This window comes from Schistocerca nitens, chromosome 6 (genome assembly GCF_023898315.1).
Source record: "Schistocerca nitens isolate TAMUIC-IGC-003100 chromosome 6, iqSchNite1.1, whole genome shotgun sequence".
In the NCBI taxonomy this organism is placed as follows: Eukaryota; Metazoa; Arthropoda; class Insecta; order Orthoptera; family Acrididae; genus Schistocerca; species Schistocerca nitens.
This window is the reverse complement of record NC_064619.1, coordinates 298,864,713-298,885,496: the sequence shown is the minus strand read 5'-3', so window position 1 is coordinate 298,885,496 and position 20,784 is coordinate 298,864,713. Positions and strand designations below refer to the sequence as shown.

The 20,784-nt window shown below is 37.4% G+C and overlaps 1 protein-coding gene across 1 annotated transcript in view; it reads right to left on the bottom strand.

Annotated features, from left to right (window-relative positions):
• The window catches only part of LOC126262960 (vacuolar fusion protein MON1 homolog A), a 115,172-nt gene that overhangs the window by 30,865 nt on the left and 63,523 nt on the right, over positions 1-20,784 (bottom strand). The window contains exon 6 of the mRNA XM_049959909.1: positions 6,419-6,539. Within this exon, the coding sequence (XP_049815866.1) occupies positions 6,419-6,539 (121 nt within the window). The remainder of the gene's footprint in view (positions 1-6,418; positions 6,540-20,784) is intronic.

The window sequence follows — 20,784 nt, the reverse complement described above, 5'->3', positions numbered from 1 at the left end:
TGCACGTACAAAGTCCCAATTTTTACACAGTCCAATCTAGCCACTGTCACAAATGATGATGATGAAATGATGGCGAAAGCACAACCACACAGTCCCTGGGCAGAGAAAACCCCTAATCCAGCCAGGAATCGAACCTGAGACCCCATGATCCAGAGGCAGCAATGCTAGCCACTAGACCACGAGCTACGGACTCTACTTGATGATAAAGGTACATTCCACTACTCACATAGTGAAAGAATAATAAATGTGACTGAGTACATTAATTTGTATTTTCAAGTGATATTTATGTTGCTCACAGTACAACATAATGTAAAATTTACAAAGATCACTCATACTTCATTAGAGAAACACAGTGAGTTTCTTTTAAATGAATTTTGTATTGTATAGTTGAGTCTTAACTCCTACTAAAAATTTCACTATGCTAAAATGTTCACATTTAAATTACTACAGGTGTGTAAGACAAAAATTAAAGTTGCAAACAAAACAGAGTGTGAGTAGTTTGCTTTTATACATCAGAAGGAATTATGCACTGCCACAAAGCACTCTGTCTGCCAACAGCCTTCCACTCTTTACCCACCACCTCATTTCTTGTATAATTCAGCAACCATGTTCTTACAAGAACTATGTCTCCTTTAATGGGAAGATAACTTTCCACAATACTGGCATGGCACTCTTATACGACAACCTTTTTAGGGTCATCTAGAGGAAATCTTGCTAGTCACCCAAGATCCTATATCCTGTGTATGATTCAGAATCACTGATGATGTCTTCATGATCTGGACTCTGCACTCAGACCATCATTCCTCCACAGCCTCAACACTTTCTCTATGCTAGACCCTGTACTACCCTCACCTCCACAGTGGCATTCCATTAATCTGTATCCACAGCAGTCTCCTATTCCTCTTTTCTCTTACACTCCATCACCTCTTCTGCTCCCACTCCACTTCTCATTCCATTGTGTGCCACACACAACTATCCTTGCCTACAAAGAACAGGCTCACTAGTGCCCCATTCCTGCCCTGCTCCCTTGATAAATCTCCTTCCCAGCCTTGAACTGCTCATTCCACCACCCCTTCCTTCCCCAGTCTTCCTTTTTGTTTCTCTCATCTATTCCACTTATTTTGTGCCTCATCCCAACTGGGCTGCAGCATCAGAGCACTGCACCTGGCTAGGACCATATAGACATGTGTGGGTTAGTCCAGTTTTGAAAAAGGGAACTGTCTGAAATTGTAGCATCACTTTCAGTCTCATTTAAGTGCATGTTGACCGTTGTACTTAAACAATACATCGATGAAAAAAAAAAAAAAAACTGCAACACCAAAAATAATCAATGTAGAGTATGGAAATTTTGTGGATACATTTGTCTAGGTAACAATGTAATGAAAACAATAGTTGCTACTCACCATATAGTGGAGATGCTGAGTCGCAGAAAGGCACACCGAAAAGACTGTTGGAAGTAATCTTTTGGCTAACGTCGTCTTTGTCAAAAATAGACTACACACACACACACACACACACACACACACACACACACACACACAATTTTTGACAAGGGCCTTGTTGGATGAAAGCTAACTTTCCGACAGTCTTTTTGGTGTGCCTTCTGTGACTCAGCGTCTCCACTATACGGTGAGTAGCAACTATCCTTTTCATTATATTGTTACATTCAATCTTGATTTTTCCATTGTTTGAATTCTTCTATGCAGCATATTTAAGGGATTACATTGCAAGATCACGTGTTAATGTAACCACAAGGCCAGTGATTGCAAATGTAAAAATCTGCTACATTAATAACCAGTATAACCACCAGAATGTCGGATGCAAGTATGAAAATGTGCATGCACTATGTTGTATAGGTGGCAAATGTTAGTTCGTGGGATGGAGTTCCATGACTGTTGTGGATGATGCTAGAGTTGTCATCTGATGATGTCCTGCATGTGCTCGATTCGAGACAGATGTGGTGACCGAGAACCCCATGGCAACATGTTGACACACTGTAAAGCATGTTGGATTACAACAGCAGTATGTGGGCAAGCCTTATCTTTGGAACACACCCTCTTGAATACTGTTCATGAATTGTGGCACAACATGTTGAGTCACCAGATTGATGTACCAATTTGTTGTCAAGATGTGAGGGATAACCAAGAGAGTTCCGCTGTCATACGAAATGGCAGCCAAGACGATAACTCCAGGTATAGGTCCAGTGTGTCTAGCATTTAGACATGTTGATTGCAGGCCCCCAACTTGCCTCCTCCCAATCAGCATGTGATCATAACTGGCACCAAGGCCGAACCAGCTTTCATCACGAAACATAACAGACTTCCACCCTGCCCTCTAATACGCTCTCACTTAACACCACTGAAGTCATGAATGTTTGTCATTTGGGGGTCATTGGAATGCTCGCTTCACGGCATCTGGCTCAGAGCTGCTCCTGAAGTAACCCATTTTTAGCAGATAATTGTGTCACTGTGGGGCCAACTGCTGTTCACATTGCTGCTGCAGATGCAGTATGATGCGACAGAGCCCTACGTTGAACATGATAGTCTTTTGTCTTAGTAGTGCCATGTGGCCATCCAGAGCCCAGTCTTCTTGCGACCATACGTTCCTGTGACCACCGCTGAGAGCAATTATGTATGTGACTAGATTCCTGCAAAATCTTTCTACAATATCGCAGAAGGAACATCCTGCTTCTCATAGGCCTATTTCATGAACTCTTTCAAACTCCGTGATGTCCTGATGATGGCATCTTTGTCATCTTAAAGCATTCTTGGCTAACAATAACTCACCAAGTCCAATTACCAAGGTAAATAACACTCACCAACGTTACAGCGTGTATTTAAAGCAAACCTGATTTGCATCCCCATAGTGGTGCTACTAGCACCACTCTTATGCAAATGCCACAAAATTTGAGCAGACATCATCTTTCAGATGTAGAAACACACCTACAAACTTTTGTTTATGTCACACTACTACTTCTTGGTGTTGCAATTTTTTTTCCATCAGTGTACAATGCGTAGTTATCTTTACTTCTTCCATCATTTGTATTTAACCTTGCATTTGGCATTGCTGTAAGTAAAACTGGAAACTGTACCCAAGAAACTTGAAGAACATGGGTTTTTGAAGTCGTCAAATAATGAAGAAAGTATTTGGGGTATACATAAATTCAGTTGCAGCCATCATCAAGTAGTTCAGGAACAGCTAGGGATGTAGTGCTGTCATGGAATTGTGCAGTGAGAGAGAGAGCTCATATAAATAACTGCTGCCTTGCAGAGATGTAACAAACATTTCACACTAACATGTGGCTATCATTCATCACAAATAGATCTCAATGAAATACTGTAAAAAATGAGAAAATAATAATAATCAAGAATATCCTGTGCAAGGAAGATGTAGCCATGACGAATGTTCATGCAAAAATTGATGGAATAGATGGGATTGGGCTGGTTAAAATATCGATGGATGAGTTGTTAACACATAGTATTTCAAAGATCCTACAACAACCATCAAATAATACACCAAGTATAGATCCTAACACAAATGGAGAAACAGAAAGATGTACGCAAAATTACTTTGTATTAAAATACGATATCATTAAATCGAAGATATTGTGCATATTCTTTCAGTTATATGTAGGGTATTAGTACACCACTGGGATGAAAATAAATAAATGAATGAATGAATGAATGAATAAACAAATAAATTAATTAATTAAATAAAAAATTAAAGAACCCTCACTAACATTTTTGCTCTTCAGGTTACAATGGAAGTTATTTAATGTCTGTTACCCAACCACATTCATTCATTATTAAAATATATGTGTAAACACTCCTCCATTCTATACGGCTTTATGATGGATAGGTTACATACCGAGCTACTTTTACACAATCTGATGATGCCGCAAATGTGTTAAACCATCACTGGTATTAAATAATTTCACAACTGAGACTATTTTTATTCTAAAACTTTTCTACACATTTGTGATAATGCATAATTTTGTCATATTGTTCATGGTGTACTATAACATTTATGAAACACAACCATATTGACAAATTTCCTCCCTTGAGCTATTACCTAACTCCCATGTATCAGATTACTTGTGAATGAGGCAATTAATAACAAAAATAATGAATAAAAATATTTTTTGAAATGCCAAATAATTATATTTCTTACGTTTCTGACATGTTAGTACTACCTCAATACAGAAATATACAGTTACATAAATAGTGATTTTGGACAACACATTTTTTCCAATGCAGTTTTATTTTGAACTATCTTACATAGAATTTGATTTTGCACTGGAACATTTGAGAATGAAACAATTTGTCTCAAAACCTAGATGAAGATTAAGCATCCTCAAACTGAAGAATTGTGTAAACACTTCAGTGATTTCCTAGGCAGGGCCCTACTGGAGGCTGCATGCCCTTGCCTTCCTCTATCCTTCAAACTGACTTGCCAAGTCAATTACACTGACACCCAGTCTCTATCAAAAGTTGTAAGAAGACAATTCACAGTTCTGTGATGTTTAAAGCTTTTCCGGCATATTGATTGTTCCATAAAAACACGGGAGAACTGCCGTATGTCAATAACGTCCTGCCACGATATTTTGGCGCAGAGTCTTCTGGCCACCTTCAAGTGAGTTCCACTGTAGTAATACTGGCGAGTACATGCTGAGCTCTGCTATTTAAAGCCATACTGAGGTGACATTGTGCACGTGCTGCTCAGCGTGTCCGTTCATAACAACTCCGTGCACTGCGCCTCGCGCCCTCCACGGTGAAAGCTCGGCGTATCGATATTAGGTAGATTTTCATCTTTATGCAGATAACTACGTCGACTACGAAGTTTCTCTGTAACAGGATTCCAAGCAGAGTTTAGCTGATAACCGCTATCTCAATAGATGAGAGTCTCATTGTCAGACAATCTTATTTCCACAGATTCATTGATAATCGAGCTCCAAAAGTTTGACGTACGGGCCAAAATTTTTGTGTCGGCGTAATTCACGGAATGGTCTGTGGATATACAATGTTCGTGGATTGCAGACACGGTCGGTTGGGGAAGGCGAGTATGCCGTTGGTGTTCCAAAATGCGTTCCTGCACAGTTCATGTTGTTTGCCCTATATATGATTTGCCGCATTCACACGGAATCTCGTAAACACCTGATTTACGCAGGCCCAGGTCATCTTTAACGGATCCCACCAGTGATGAAATTTTGGAAGGAGGTCGAAAGATGACTCTCACTTGATACTTTCTCAATATTCTGCCTATCTGTGAAGACCACCTGATACATGAAGAGGACAACCATAGTGATGAAGAGGAGGAAAAAGAAGAAGAATAAGAACAACAACAACAACAACAACAACAACAACAAGTACAAGTCCAGATGATGATTTTTAGAGATTTTACAGGTCAGTTCAGTTTCATAAACTAAGTTTTTTTTTTTTTTAGTCTGGCTTTGAAATCTAATAATACAAATGGTAAAAACGTTATTTTTTTAAAAAAATTGCTTAAACATTAAAGTGCATCTTTTAGTCTGTAAAATATGTTGCATTGAAAAAGACCAATACTGAACAGCTAAGTTGAAGAAAAATACATTATTAAAAATGGTTAGTAATATTTCTGGTCAAACTTTGTACAGTTATGTACCATTTGTTGTTGTAGATATTGAATTGATGAGTGTATTGCTGAACTATGGCTAAGCCACACATATTAAAACCTCCAATTTTCAGTGGTGACCTGTGCTCAGCACTGACTGACAGAGTGGTATTCTATGAATCAAGGTGGCTCTGTGAGCTAAAAGATGGAGAGTCACACACGTCAGACGACCACGATCTGGCCGTGAGCACATGCACTGATATTGTGCTTCTGTACGATTCTGTGCCTGACTGTCGTGCCAATAGGCATTAGAAGATCTTGCAAGATCCAACTCACATGACACTCCAGACTATTTTATGCACTACAACAATGTACAGTCACTCTTCCTACTGAACTATCTTTAACTTACTCACGAGTGCTAATTGTAATAGCTGTTGTTGTATTTCTTGACTTGTTCTTAGAATGTTTCCCTTGAATACAGAACAAATATGAAAAATTTAATGTGAATGAATTAGCCAGTCTATTTTTTTATCCCATTACACAAATCTGTGGGAAATAATCTTACAATACCAGCTGTTTTTACAGCTTTTTATTCAAAATTACGATATTAATTTCTGGTCAGTACAAAACTGGTATATAACATGTTCCAATAGTATGTTTAGTGAAACCTGTCAAATAGAGAATGTATCTTTAATTACAAACATCAGAGAAACCGGAACAGCAGCACATCTGTCTAACACAATAATTACCCAATAATGATTATGTGGTTTCAGAATGTGGTTGCTTAAATGACAAACAATGAATAATTATCTGTCGTTTGAAAACTCACCTCAACTACTTTTTGTTTTGCTTCTGATAACGTAAAAAATACATCTCTGTCAACAGTGAGGAGTAACAGACAGGCCTGACAGTCTTCTGCTAGGTATGACACATGACCATGCAGAAAACCACTAGAAAGAAAAAAACAAGAGAACACTATAAATGTACTGAAAACAAAAGATCAAAATTAATTTAAGTTACGCAACAGTTTATTTTCACACTTCTAGAAAAAATACAAGGTCTCATTCCTTTTCCCTTGCTTTTGCCTATGCCAATCACACTTTTGGTCCCTAAACTTTCTGAAAGATGCTCGAATCTACTGTAATATCTCGATGGTAAAAGTACGACGTTCAGAATCTGACATATGTTCCTGTTACCTATAATGGTAAAAGATGAATAGGACAAAACAGCAGAAAATAAAGTGGTATACAAGACTAATCAGAGTGACACCTAGAAACTGTAAGAATTAGTAATGGATAGTAGTTAATGTCCTTCACTTGTTTCCTTCTCTTCTCCTCCAGTTAAAAGAAGGGTTAAAAAGCTTTCAGTAGCTTGACTGCTAATGATCATGTGGTCTATTTGCAATAAAACTCTTCTGGGCACATAATTGTATCAATATATTTTACAGAGTGATACCGTAAGTGGCATTCATTATGGTGGTGATATCACAACTAGTACATATGAAATACTTTCCTACTAATATACACCACCCTAATGAGCTCCACTGCAAGAGTAGCCAAAACATTAATCTATGAAACAACTTGATGATGTGGTCACACAAACTTGGAAATGTTTATTCCAATTGGCAATGGTCTTGGAAGCCTGTGCTCATCTATGTACTTCTCACGCGCTTACTTTCCTGCTACATAAATTATGTGAAGCCATATGAAACAGTTGAGTTTACCAACACAGATATAGATATAGAAGTGCAGCACATAAACAATGAAGAATTTAATTAATGGTCAAATACACTGCTGACAAACAAGTGAAGCACCCAGAAGACATAGCCAGATGTCAATGTTACTTAAACACTTACACACAGTTGGCTAAGATGTAAATGATTAGAGCGGTAATTCTCTGTAACAAGGACAAAGGCCTCCAAACTACATTAGCACTGTTTTTGCTTTGTGTGGTTACCAGGCCTGGTAAGATATATAAGAGGAGTGAACAGTGTCAGATGTTGAGCATCACTGTGAAGGATGCAGAGATCCCATGTACTCATTTCAGAGAGCGTCATTAGCACCTGACCAAGTACAAAACGGGCCTTATAGTGGTTCTGCATTTGGCCTGCTGGTCGAATCTTGCAATATCCAGACTTGTGGGGCATTTGGCTCAGTGTTGGACTGCATGGGAACACAAGGAAAGGCATATTCATCACCAAAGGTCTGGGTGATGATGTCTGACCAAAAGGGGATCACTGCAATGTATAACAAGCACAACATGATCCGGCAGCAAACCCGTGAAGACTATTTATAACACATCCGCCGGGAAAGCTTGAAGAGTCACACATCATAACGCCTTCACATGTGTGCCTGCCACCCAAGAACAAGTAATGAACTTCCCACAACATTCAGTGTCATCCTGCACCACTGACCAGAGGTTAGCAGGAGCTGGACTAGGGAATATGCCACGCACAAGAACAGCTCTTACTGCAGACCAATGAGTGACAGAGCAGCTGAGACTAGCTGGAGGGTCAGTGCATTGTGTACTGAATTAGTGTGCAGCTGATACATATTTGCTACAGGTTACCTAGCTTGTGTATGTGATTGCACTATGTTAAAATTTTAACATTATATCAATGCATAGGATAAGGAATATAGGTTCATAACCTTGGCATATTTAACCAACATTGGAGCTACAAAGGTGGGATGTATGGCCACAGTTTTCAAAAGGTTTACTACTAACTTTTTCTCTATCACTCTGCTTTCACCTTGCTGTTGAATAAATATGAAACTACTCTTTCCCATTTCTCTTTCAGTCCTGACAAGTGCATCAAATCTTCTCATTGGATCACACATTTGTTAAAATTAAGGAAGTTGTGCAATTCTTCTATAACAAAATATTCCTCTAGCAAAGGGGTCTCAAAAATACAGCCCACAGGGTACGCCCACCGCATGTAGGAATTTAATCCTGCGGAAATAACAAACATATCAGCAGAAGTGCGCTGCCTGCAGATGTGACTTCCTAATTGTGTTTTCTGTGTTATTTCAAGTTTCTTTTCTTTCAATAATGTGTGCAATATGTCCACTGAAACTGAGTGATAAAAATGGATAGTGGGTGTCGTATCTTCAGTACAATGTGCGAGCTGTGAAATATTTTGTTTAGAGAAAGCCAACAAACCAATATGCACCATCTGTATCAAGGTCGTGGCTGTTCTTGAGGAACAACGTATTCGTTACCACAACAACAAAAAAGAATGGTGCACAGCTTGATAAGTTCAAGGATAAGACACATGAGCAAACTCTAAACATTAAAACATTAACTGTTTTCACAAAAAAATTTTAGAAAACTTGTTCACGAAAGTGAAGCCATTATGAAAGTAAGTTTACGAAGTGCCAATGAAGTCCTCAAACCAGGGACGCCATCTACTGATGGTAATTATGAAGAGGTGCATTTTAATTAGTGCTTAAGAACTGTTTCCTGACAAAACTGAAAAATGTACGGGAGTAACTCTTTCACCAAATACAGTGATGGCTTGAGCAGAAGATATTGCTTGTCATTTATCGAATGTTGCAAGGTAAAGCATGTAACTTTACTTGGTCCCTATACTCATGGATGAATCTACAGACATCTCTGATACTGCTCAAACCCTTTTTTCTTTAAAGTTATTAATATAGACTTCAAAGTTACTGAAGAACTAGCAGATCTGGTTTTGGATGGTACAAAAACAAGTCAGGATATTTTTCAAGTTGTACAATAACTTTTGCTGGAAAGTACAACATTCCTCTTTCTTGGTTGAAATACATTACACCAGATGACGAAGAAATGTGTGTGGCAAATATGCAGGTTTTGTTGGAACACTGAACTCAATGTAAGGCCAGTGGAATTATCAAATCCTTGACAGTCACTACCTTCTGCATCAGGAAGTGCTCTGTAGATATGTCTTGTGTGATGAAGCTTGCAATTTCTATTGCTAATTGCATCTGGTATCATCAACCCGAACTGCATCAATTCAAATCTTTTCCAGATGAGATTGAATGTTTGTCAAGTGATCTCCCTCCCCACTTGGCAGTAAGACATTTAACCTTTGGTAAAATTTTGTGAAGTTTCTCTTCTTTGGGAACAAAAATTAAAATATTTTTCGATAAGAAACACAATCCTTTCAAAGTCCTGCCAGAGAGAGAATGGCCAGGGAAACTAGCTTCTCATCTGATATTGCTCTAAATTTGAATGAACTGAATAAAAATTCCTGTGGAGGAAAATATTTGTGACCTTCATACACATCACAGCTTTCATACAAGAATGGACACTTTTTGAAAACACATCAGACATATTTCTCACATTTTGCCAATTGCCAGTGACTGAAGGGTGAAATGGTTGAAATTTTGCACTCTTATTTGCAATGAAATTTCTTGGTGATATGAAGGAAGTTCTTTCCCAGGTTCTTAGCTTTAGATTCTAATTCCATGGAGAAGTGAGAGATGTTCATGCAGCACTGCAAATGCAAGTTGCTTATCTACAAGCTGATGACAAAATGAAGGACAAGATTACTTCTCCCATAATATATTAAAATTCTTCTTACAACAATATCATGAAATGTAGAGATTGCTATACACCATATAGAGGAGATGCTGAGTCACAGACATGCATTGAAAGAGACTGTTAAACACATGAGTTTTTGGCCAAATGGCCTCCTAACGTATAAAACACACATGCATTCACATAAGCACAACTTACACATGCATGAGCACTGTCTCTGGCTGATGAGGCCAGAGACAGTGGTTATGTGAGGGAGAGTTGGACTTGCATGAACATGTGTGTTTTTTTACATCAGGAAGTCTTTTGGCCAAGAGCTTACATGAGTAGCAGTCTTTTTGCTATGCCAGTTTGCAACTCAACAACTTTTCTATCCTTTTAATAACATTTCCGTTATTCCATCCTGGATTTTCTGTTGTTTAAAATTATTCTTAGCAGCACAAACATTCACACAAAGAAAATTGCTTACATAAGTAATCAGCAAAACGTTTCTACATTCTCAAATGTTAACACAGAGGGAGAGAGAGAGAGGGGGGGGGGGGAGACAGGGAGGGAGGGAGGGAGAGGGGAGAGGGGGAGAGGGAGAGGGGGAGGGAGAGAGAGAGGGAGAGATAGAGAGGGGGGGGGGGAGAGAGAGAGCGAGAGAGCACTAGCTTTTATGTTGTGGACAATATTGGGAACATGTCCTTTTTTCTGTCATCTTTTAGGAAACCACAGCTGTGATCACAGTTTTTTGAAGTAGCTGAATGCCATTTTTTTGAGTCAGACAGACACACTGTAGGTTAAAGCACCTTCATAGACACATCTGAGATCTTACTTTCTCACAGTGCAGTTGGTTTCTTATTTGTAATTTGTACTTATGATATGTTTACTAAAATTGCATATAAAACAAAGTTCCAATAACATCCAAATACACAGTGTCAGCTTTTGATATTATATTAGTATTCAAGACTGAATTTTCTAAATTTATGATAAGAGGTACATATTCATTACTCTTAATCTGCTAAACTAATAATGGAACATGTTTTGGAATAAAGTAACTTTTTTGTCATGAAGAGAGCTTTAATTTGATATGCACATCTCTTACCAGACCATAACACATTATGTACCTGTTACAATTAGCATTTCAAACTGTTCATTAGTAGGTTCAGTGGCATTCAATTGGTATGTACACAATGGGATTGATCGTGTGTTTCCAGTGTCGTGCCACTTTGACTTGTGATTCTGTCAGTGAATCAAGTCTGGCTTGACACACCACTCGAGCAAATAGAGTTTATGCTGTCTGGGCACTATCAAACGCGTGCCAAGTGGCCCAACACCTCTTCCCATACTGGCAGGTGCACTTGTTTATGTGAATTCTGTCAGAGCTCAGAGTGTTGTACTATCTATGTACCCCACAGATCATCCATTGACAACTATCTCATCAGCTCATCAGCATGCAGCTCAATGCTGACGTGTTTTTAAAGCAGATCTCTTAACTTTCCTCATGATCTTCACAGTTAAGTAAAGATCCATTCTCAAACACTCAGCAATGTATTATAGCGTTTAATGGTGGTCACTAATATTCAGAGTTTATAGTTACGGAAGTTAGGTGGCACTAACCAGTCACTAATTAAGAAATCACAGGTTCATCCACATCCAATTAACATTAATTGGGTCCCTGGAGCCCCTCTAAGTCATCTGTAGTGGCAGGCTAAATTTGAAAGATGAGCTACGAAGTTCATCCTCTTGCTTATACACCTATTATTCCAATTTTTTGCATCCCACTGAAGACATCCTAATATTGTTATATACATTAGATGTTTAATTCTGAGTATGGTGTCTAAGTCATAAGAACAAAGAAAATCAGTCACTTTACCAAACATCAGATGTAACTCCATCAAAATTTAATTCACACACTCAGAAATTTTCTCTCCCATGCACAAAATTTCCAGTAACTAAGAGATCAAAAGTGACATTAAATAACTCATAACCATTTACATGGCAATAGACTGGTCTCTCAGTGATCTGGTATTTGGGGGTGCACTAAGTGATTGAGTCAGTATGCACACACTGACAAATGTTAGGCTTATAGTTTAAACATTCTTTCAAACATATAGTGGAATGGCCATACAATAATTAGGTTAACAGTGAAAGGAGGAGAGAAATTAAATGAATAAAGCACACAATTTTAAGCCAGTAAAAATTGAGTCTGACGGCTAATACTCAAAAGTCATTACTTCAAGAAATATAATGTACACCTAATTATGCTGCTGTGACAATATAAGTAATCCTTTGTCTAAATAAATGCACCCCTGAACTAGAAAAACTAGTTCACTACTGCAAGATGTTGATGGCAAGCATGGAACGTCTCGTCCACCAACACGGCAGAGCAACTGTGTGAAATGATAACTTCACTCTTTGAGGGAAACCAATTCATTAGACTTCTTTGTGTAACTGTGCAGAGAAGATCAGTGCCTCCCTTGTAATAAAATATTCAATCAGCAAAATTGCTCTGTAATTACATTTACAGGTCAGTTCATCTTAGCTTATATTACAACCATGACATGAAATATGAATTTACTTGGTTACTATGGAAAGAGGGACTAAATTTTGATGTTACAAGTGTAAATAAAAGGGAATAGCCTGGGAAAGAAGATTTTTGAAATTATCATTACAGGAGATGAAAACACACTGACAGAAGTAGAAATGATGTCTAATGAAAAGTTGATGGAATAGAGGAAAGTGATTAAGTTTTCAGTGATGGTTTATAATTAAGTTCAGGATATTAACTACATAAAATTGAACTTTGAATCTCAGCGTTTTAGGATTGTTATCATTGCTCTCACAATTAGAATATAAAAATCTGGCTGTAGTTTGCACTACATAGATCTTCCTATACAAAATCAGGGATTCCTGACACTGGGAGATGTTAATCATAATCATCATCATCATCAGCAGCAGCAGCAGCAGCTGTGGCAGCAGCCACCACTGTTTCGCATCCAATGCTGGATAAAGGCCTCCTCTTCAGCAATATGTATCTATGTCGTTCCTGCATCTTTTTAACGTCATGTAACCATTGCCTTTTCTTAGCCCTTGGAATCCAGTAAAGCACTTCTCTGGTTCCTCTACCATCCACTTGCATAGCTAATATCTCATCTACCTCAGTTTCACATTCTTCATGACTGAAATTATATCCGCCACTTGAATCTGATCCCTGATCCATTTGTCTGTTTACTTGACTCTCCTACTAACTTCCAACACACATCACTTTTGGTTTTTGAATAGTTTTCCCCATAGTAGTCCATATCTTAACAGTCATTAGTGAAATGTGGTGACTCAGGCACACTGGTGATTTATTTTTGAAGACTGTATTTAGCTCACTAAAAGTACTTTTAATCATTTTTACTCCTCTGATTTCTTCCTTTTCTGTCCATCCAGTCATTTTCAACTGCCTGCATAGAATAAAAAATATCTGACTCTTTGACTTACATATTAATTTGTACTATCTGCATACAGTATGTTTTATATACATTACTTCATTCGCTTGTAATTGATTTTCATGCCTACCATCAAATTGCTTTATTAAGCTCTATTTGTTGTTAAAGTTTATCAGCACTAGAGTCAAACAGTGCAACATCACCATTAAAACAAAAGCTGCTTACATAAATTCCACTGTCATATTCCTTGATACTGTGCTTCCTTGCATTCTGTTGAGTTTTATAGCACAATATTTTGACCACTGACTCAGTCGTCATCGTCTTGTGCTGTGAGTTTTGCTGTTATGAGTATTCACTGCCTGGACTCCTACCAGATGGAACTATTGTTGGTCTCTCAACACTATTTATAGCCGAGTTAAATTCCTGGAACCCAATACACCCTTTAATGCTTTTTTTAAGGACCTGCACTGATATTCCTTGAAACACAAATTCTCTCATGTGGATGTGGTAGCCAGTGACTTTTTAATAAGGGTAAACTGAATGCCAGACCCCAAGAGTTATTTAAATTGAAACTGCCACCTTTGTTTATTAGGTTTTCTGATGTCTATTTCGATAGACTTGTTAACTATACTATCCCAGAAATTGTGTTTGCACCATGATACTGGTCTAGTCATATTTCATTTCATGATTTTATCTGAGGCACAGCATAAAATGAAAACATCTTTGCAGAATGCCGGGAAGCACACTATTAATGAATCACACCAAGTCTACAGCTTGAAATGGATGTTTGAGGTGATCTTTTAGTTTTGTAAATGACAAACAAAAACTGTGAATAAAGTTCTGTTTGTTACTGTTATTCACAGAAACAACAATACAAGGTTGATGCATTAAAGTATCCTGCTGCCTTAATGAATCAGTGTCGCCACCTTCACTCTAGGCAAAACAATATGTGGCTGCCAAGACTCTCACAAGAGCAACTGACAAAGTGACCTATTCAGTTGAGCTGCTGCTTTTATTCTAGTGGCTAGTGACATCATTCCTATGGCATCAGACAAGCCCTATGTCAGATTTACAACATGTCTAATGAGTCAATTAAGGATTATGTACATTTAAATTATGTTGATGACTAATTACACACAATTCAGTGCACCCGTATCACATTGGAAGACTATCACAAATTTCCAGTTTTATCCCATACAGATTGCATTCATAATATACTGACAACCACAATGAAATGCGTTAAAAAGCCTAAAAACATACTCTTCTCTTTCTCTCTTATACTGGCCACACAAACTGTAGCCGGTCCTTGGCCACACTCAGTCCAGCCTTCCACACTTTCCAGTCATCTGCATCTTCATTTCCCAGACCTAGTATCTGCATGTCTCCCATGAGATTATCCTTCCATCTCATTCTTGGCCGTCCCAATGGTCTCTTTCCCTCAGCTGCTTCATCCATTACACCTTTTATTACCGTGTTCTTCCCTCTCCACCTCATATGTCCGTACCATCTTAGTCTCTTAATTTTCACACTCGCTACAATGTCAGGCAATGTGTATAGTTGTCCGAGCTCTCGGTTTTTCCTCATTCTCCACTGTTTATTTTCTTTCACTGGTCCATATATTTTTCACAGTACTTTATTTTCAAAAGTGATGAGATTTTTCTCTGTTTTCTTTGTCAGGGTCTATGTCTCACTTGCATAGCACACTGTTGGCTTGATGACTGTCTGATATGTTCTTATTTTTGCCTGCCTAGATAGTAACTTCGATCTTATGATGTTGTGCATAGCTCCTAGACATCTTCCCCCAGCTTGAATTCTTGTTACTATCTCATGTTCTATACAGTTTTACTGGTTGATGTTGACACTGAGGTACGTGAATGTGTCTGTCTTCTGTATTGTTAGATTTCCAATTTTTAGATGGTTTGGTTCTAAATGAGCTTATCTTCCTGCTACCATGAACACTGTTTTACTTTCATTTACACTTATACCAACTTTCTTAGCTTCTTCCATTAGCACAGTCCCCATTTTCTCCAGGTCTTCCACGTTCTTTCCTATCAGCACATACAAGAAACAATAATGCCAAAATAAAAATCAAACAATTGTACTGTGATGTATATCATGATTACACTTGTGAATAGAACTACACAACATATTGGATTTTGTCCAGGCAAAGTGTTATGTAAGTTACTGATATACGGCCACGAAAGCCTTAACAATTTTGTACTGATATAGCTTTATCAATGCTTCTTTTGGTATAGCTTTACCAATGCTTCTTTGCCACTGTTTTAATTAATAAACATTATTATGACATCTTCTAAGTGACACTAGTTGTCAGAATTGAGATATATTGATCTCCGGCTGTGACTGACATACATCAATTGCCTCAAGAGGCTTTACTACGTAAGTATAAAAACAAAATGAGCAGTGTTCTCATATTACACTTTGGAGGATTAGTTGATGGAAGCAATCCATCACAAAACATATTAAGTCGCCACAAATAAAAGGTTGTTCTGACTTCCAATACATGCTAGAATGTTGTGCATAATTTTTAAGAGAGAAACCAAATACAAAATCTTTAACCACATCAAGAAAGCTGATAAAGATAAGTTAAAAGAGCAGTATGGAAAGGGATGGGTGACTTCAATAAGTTTTGTGTAGTGGCCAAAAGTGTCTTATATTACATCAGAACCAACTATTATTATGCAGTCTGCATTATGATGAACAAGGCAGTTTTCATCCGAACCAATGAATGCAGAATAGAGTGACTGGTTGCCATCAATCTTAGATTTCCATACAGCATCATGAGATGAATAGAATTTAATCACAATATGCACATATACAGTAATCTAGAAGCACTGCAATTACCAGTTTGAGCAGATTAGCACTGGTCATAATTTTTTATTAGTACACTTTACAGAAGTAGCTAGCTTTGGATTCTACTGCCTGTCAATGTATAACTTGGCGCTTCTCATATCACTGAAGCCTCTCCTTTCCCTACGAGATTTAAAGAAGACCATGTGTGGGATTGAATTAACTAAAGCTGCACTAGTTATGTCTATATCATTCAGTTTACTAACAAATATTTAATCAATGCCTTGTTTCTCAAGGGGTTTTAGAATAGAATTTGTTGTAACTGGGTACAAAAGTGCTCTTTATCTATGAATTTGGAATACTCTAATATGGACTTAAATATATCCATGTCATATGTATCACGATGAGATCTCGAACTGTCTTATGAATTTTAAAAACACAATTCGTTATTTTAGTCATGTCTAATAGTGATGTTTACTTTAGTACTAAGCACTTTCGCAATATGCTGCCACTATCTGGTGTGCATCTATCAATTAAACACTATTTTGTACTCCACAGGTACCTACAATGTCCCCCCCCCCCCCCCATGTGTGCCAATGAGGTTAGGTGGTGTAGTTCAGCCAAGAAATTTACAGGGGGGGGGGGTTGTATGATTCAACTTTTTTTTTTTAACATGGTGTATTATAATGATTAAAATAACTCTTACAAATGGACTGACTATACATTCAAATTTCTGGATTTCTGGCACACAGATCACAGCACAAAAGTAACAATATTGCTTACAATTTCCACATGATTATGTTTACACTAGAGTCAAACTGATCGTACTGTTAAAATATTGAGGTTGAAAACACAATAGTGTGACTGAATTATACTAGGGCAACTATTAGCACAGAATGAATGTTTTTCTGACACTAATCAGAAAAAAATATTACATATGTTAAAATAGTTTTCTTACAGCAAGGCTCGGGAAGTATACAGGTATTTATGGTGTTGCCAAAACTGGCAATTAACTGTGGTACAGTTTTTGGAAAAATCACATTACTGCTTTCCATACTTCATACAATTTATTGCAATTTCTAGTTCTTTGATAACCTCTATCCATTCATTTCCAACATTTTGGAACGGGTGTCCGGTGTCATTAATATGTGTGGCTACTGCTGATTTGGAGTAACTGTAAGTAAGATGTGCACTATTGTTTTCATTGCAGCAGTTAAATCTCTAATCTCTTCCTGTTTGGTCTATAATCAGAGCTTCACATGTAGCACAGACCATTTGTATATGCCTGACATTTTCTCTCCCTCTCCCTCTCCCTCTCTCTCCCTCTCTCTCTCTCCCCCTCTCCCTCTCCCTCTCCCTCTCCCTCTCTCTAAGTTATTTGTGTCCACTGGCCTTTTGTTTCTTTTACTTTTACATGTGAGACTGTCTACAAGTGCATCATGCATATTGGCTTCTGCTATTTGTTGGGTTGTACTGTGCTCCTCTTGTTGTGTATCCTTATTAAGTGGAATTTTGTTGGTTCTATGAATGAGTGATGTGTAAGCAGCATCTTTATTTGATACCGGGTGGAAAAATTAATTATGTATGGTGGTGCCTGATGTAGCTTTCCTGTGGACTCTGAAAGTGTGTTTGATTTTCTTTGCTAAAGTCTAAACCCACAAATTTGATAATATTGTTCTTTTGACATTATGCTGTAAATTTTTGTGTGTATCTAATTTATTAAGAGTATATATAAAAATGGATAAAAAAATCTATTCACCAAGTGGTGGCAGTGCTCACCATTTATCTGCTACTCTCAGTCATGAACATCTTATCTCTGACATATGCATTTAACGACGTGATACTTCTCACTCAACAAATGGGGTATATCACTACAACTTTCTATTTTGTCACTGAGGATTTTTTTCTCCTTGCCTTTCGTGGTGTACAAAAATTTCAAGCTCCTCCATTAAATCCATTGTATGAGACTTTTGGAAATGGTGAAGTATCTTATGATCATCATCTATTTTTTCAAATGGGTGTTCACTGGTTTTTTGTGTGTATTGCTATACCTGATTTTGGAAACTGTTTATTTGTGTAACAGTTGATGTGTACAGTCTATCTAATTTGAAAACACCTACTTTCATTTCATGTGACCTAAGTAGGCTTACTATTTATTGGGAAATCTTACTAATTTGGTTATTGATGCCTAATTCTTTCTCCCTGTCCACTTCGTTTATTGGTATTTTGTTTGCTTTGTGTATCATTGGTTTTTTATGCAGCTTTCTTGTGAACACCTGGGTGACATGATGTGGCATGGATTGTGTTGCTGGAGGCTGTCTTTTTTCTGTATATCTTGAAATTGTGCCTGTTGTTTTTGTTTTATATGCACAAATCTGGAAAATTAATGCTATTTTTTTTTGTATTCAGCTGTGAAATTTATATTCTTGTGTACATTATTAAACAAATTTTGATTTAGAGTCTTCGGTGTCACCTTTGAGTAAGATTAAGTTATCATCTATATATCTTTTGTAGTGTACTATGGTTTTTTTTTAGTAAAAAAAGGCAGGGTTCCTGGCTGCTGAATATATTCTGCTTTTGGGGGTTTATGAAAATGTCTGCTATTGTGCCAAATATGGATGAGCCCATGGCTAGCCCATCTGGCTGTTGATAAATATTACCACTGAATGCAAAGTGGCTGTAGTTGAGGATTATTTCAAGTAACTCTATAAAATCAATAATTTCTTTACTACTCTTATATTGTTCGGATTTCAGACTGTTCAGTTTTTTACTGTGTTTTTTACAGATCTTGAAGTACTCCATAAACAAACTATATCATGAATTTTCTCCCATACAAGGTTCCATACATTATTGTCCATGCTGTTTGCTATTTGTAAATGTATGTCCAAAAGTTGTCTGTTTAGAATGCCTTTCTTCTTGTATAATAATTTTATTTCTGTGTTTAACCATATTTCTTCTGTTTTCTGCTTTGCAATCTTTGTACAGTGACTTATGTAGCCCAATTGAACATTAATGTAGTTAGGAATCAGACCTAACTGCCAACACTATGTGGAATTTGATGTGTGCAACTGTTTTGAAAACTTCCATTTCCAAGCTTTTGAACTTGTATATTACTTTCTGGCCACTGGCCACGCACTAATAACTTCATTTTGTTCATCATATTAGATGTTCCAGGAAAGTCTGCTACTGTGTCATTCACTACAAAGCAACCAACAAACACAGTCAAATGTATAGCTAGCACACCTTATGCAGGTAAGATTTCCCAACAAATAGCAAACCTACTTAGGTCACGTAAGTGAAAGCAGCTTTCTCCACAAACACACTACAACAGAAACTTGTTCACACCTTGAACAATAAAAATTATGAAGTATGACTCAGGACTATAAAAAATAACACACAAAATGTGCTCAAGCTACTACTTAGAACAAACTGGCATGAATTTTCAAATCAGATACACTGAAAACATACTGTTACACAGATAACCAGTTTACAAAAGCAGCAATAGCAACACACACAAAAAAACACTGGACATGCATTTGAAGATTTTAAGATACTCCACCATTTCCAAGACTCCTGTACAATGGATTTAATGCAGGTGCTTGAAATTTGTGTTCACCACAGAAAGCAAAGAGAAAAAATTCTCAATGATGAAATAGACAGTGAATCAGTTAATTTCTTCAAATGATTTTCCTGCACTGATAAGTGTCACAATTTCCATAAATCTGTACATTTCCTCATTAGAAAAAAAGCAATCAATAACTCAGTAGTCAACAGTGGTAAAAATACATTTTATAATTGATAACCTTAAATATATGCATACATAATGTACTACAAAAGCACTGCAACATCTCAGCCTGTGTACAAATTCCTTGTAAACCATAGTGTCATAATATCTTTGTAGCATGTTTTGTAAATAAAGACTGTAAGTGATGATTTGTGTGTATGTGATATTGTGTGACGATTTGTGTTTATGTGATATTCTGTGTAATGAAGGAGGCACAATACCTGTAAACAGACAAACGAAACTACAATTTCCAACATTAGTGTTTAAAAACACTCAAAGATTCATTTTGTTCAATTTTCCAATTGCAAAAAAACACAACAGAGGCAGAAAATCAAGCATGTAAACATCACCAAACATATTCATGTGAACAAATGCACAAATGCACTAGAAAATGAGGTTGGTTAGTTGATTTGGAGGAGGGGACCAAACAGTAAGGTCATCGGTCTCATTGGATGAAGGAAGGACGGGGAAGGAAATTGGCCATGCCCTATCAAAGGAACCATCCCCGCATTTGCCTGAAGTGATTTAGAGAAAAAACAGAGAACTGAAATCAGGATGGCCAGACACGGGTTTGGACTGTCATCCTCCCGAATGCGAGTCCAGTGTGCTAACCATTGTGCAACCTTGCTCAGGTTGAAAATGGAAAATTCTCTGAACACGTTGTGCTAA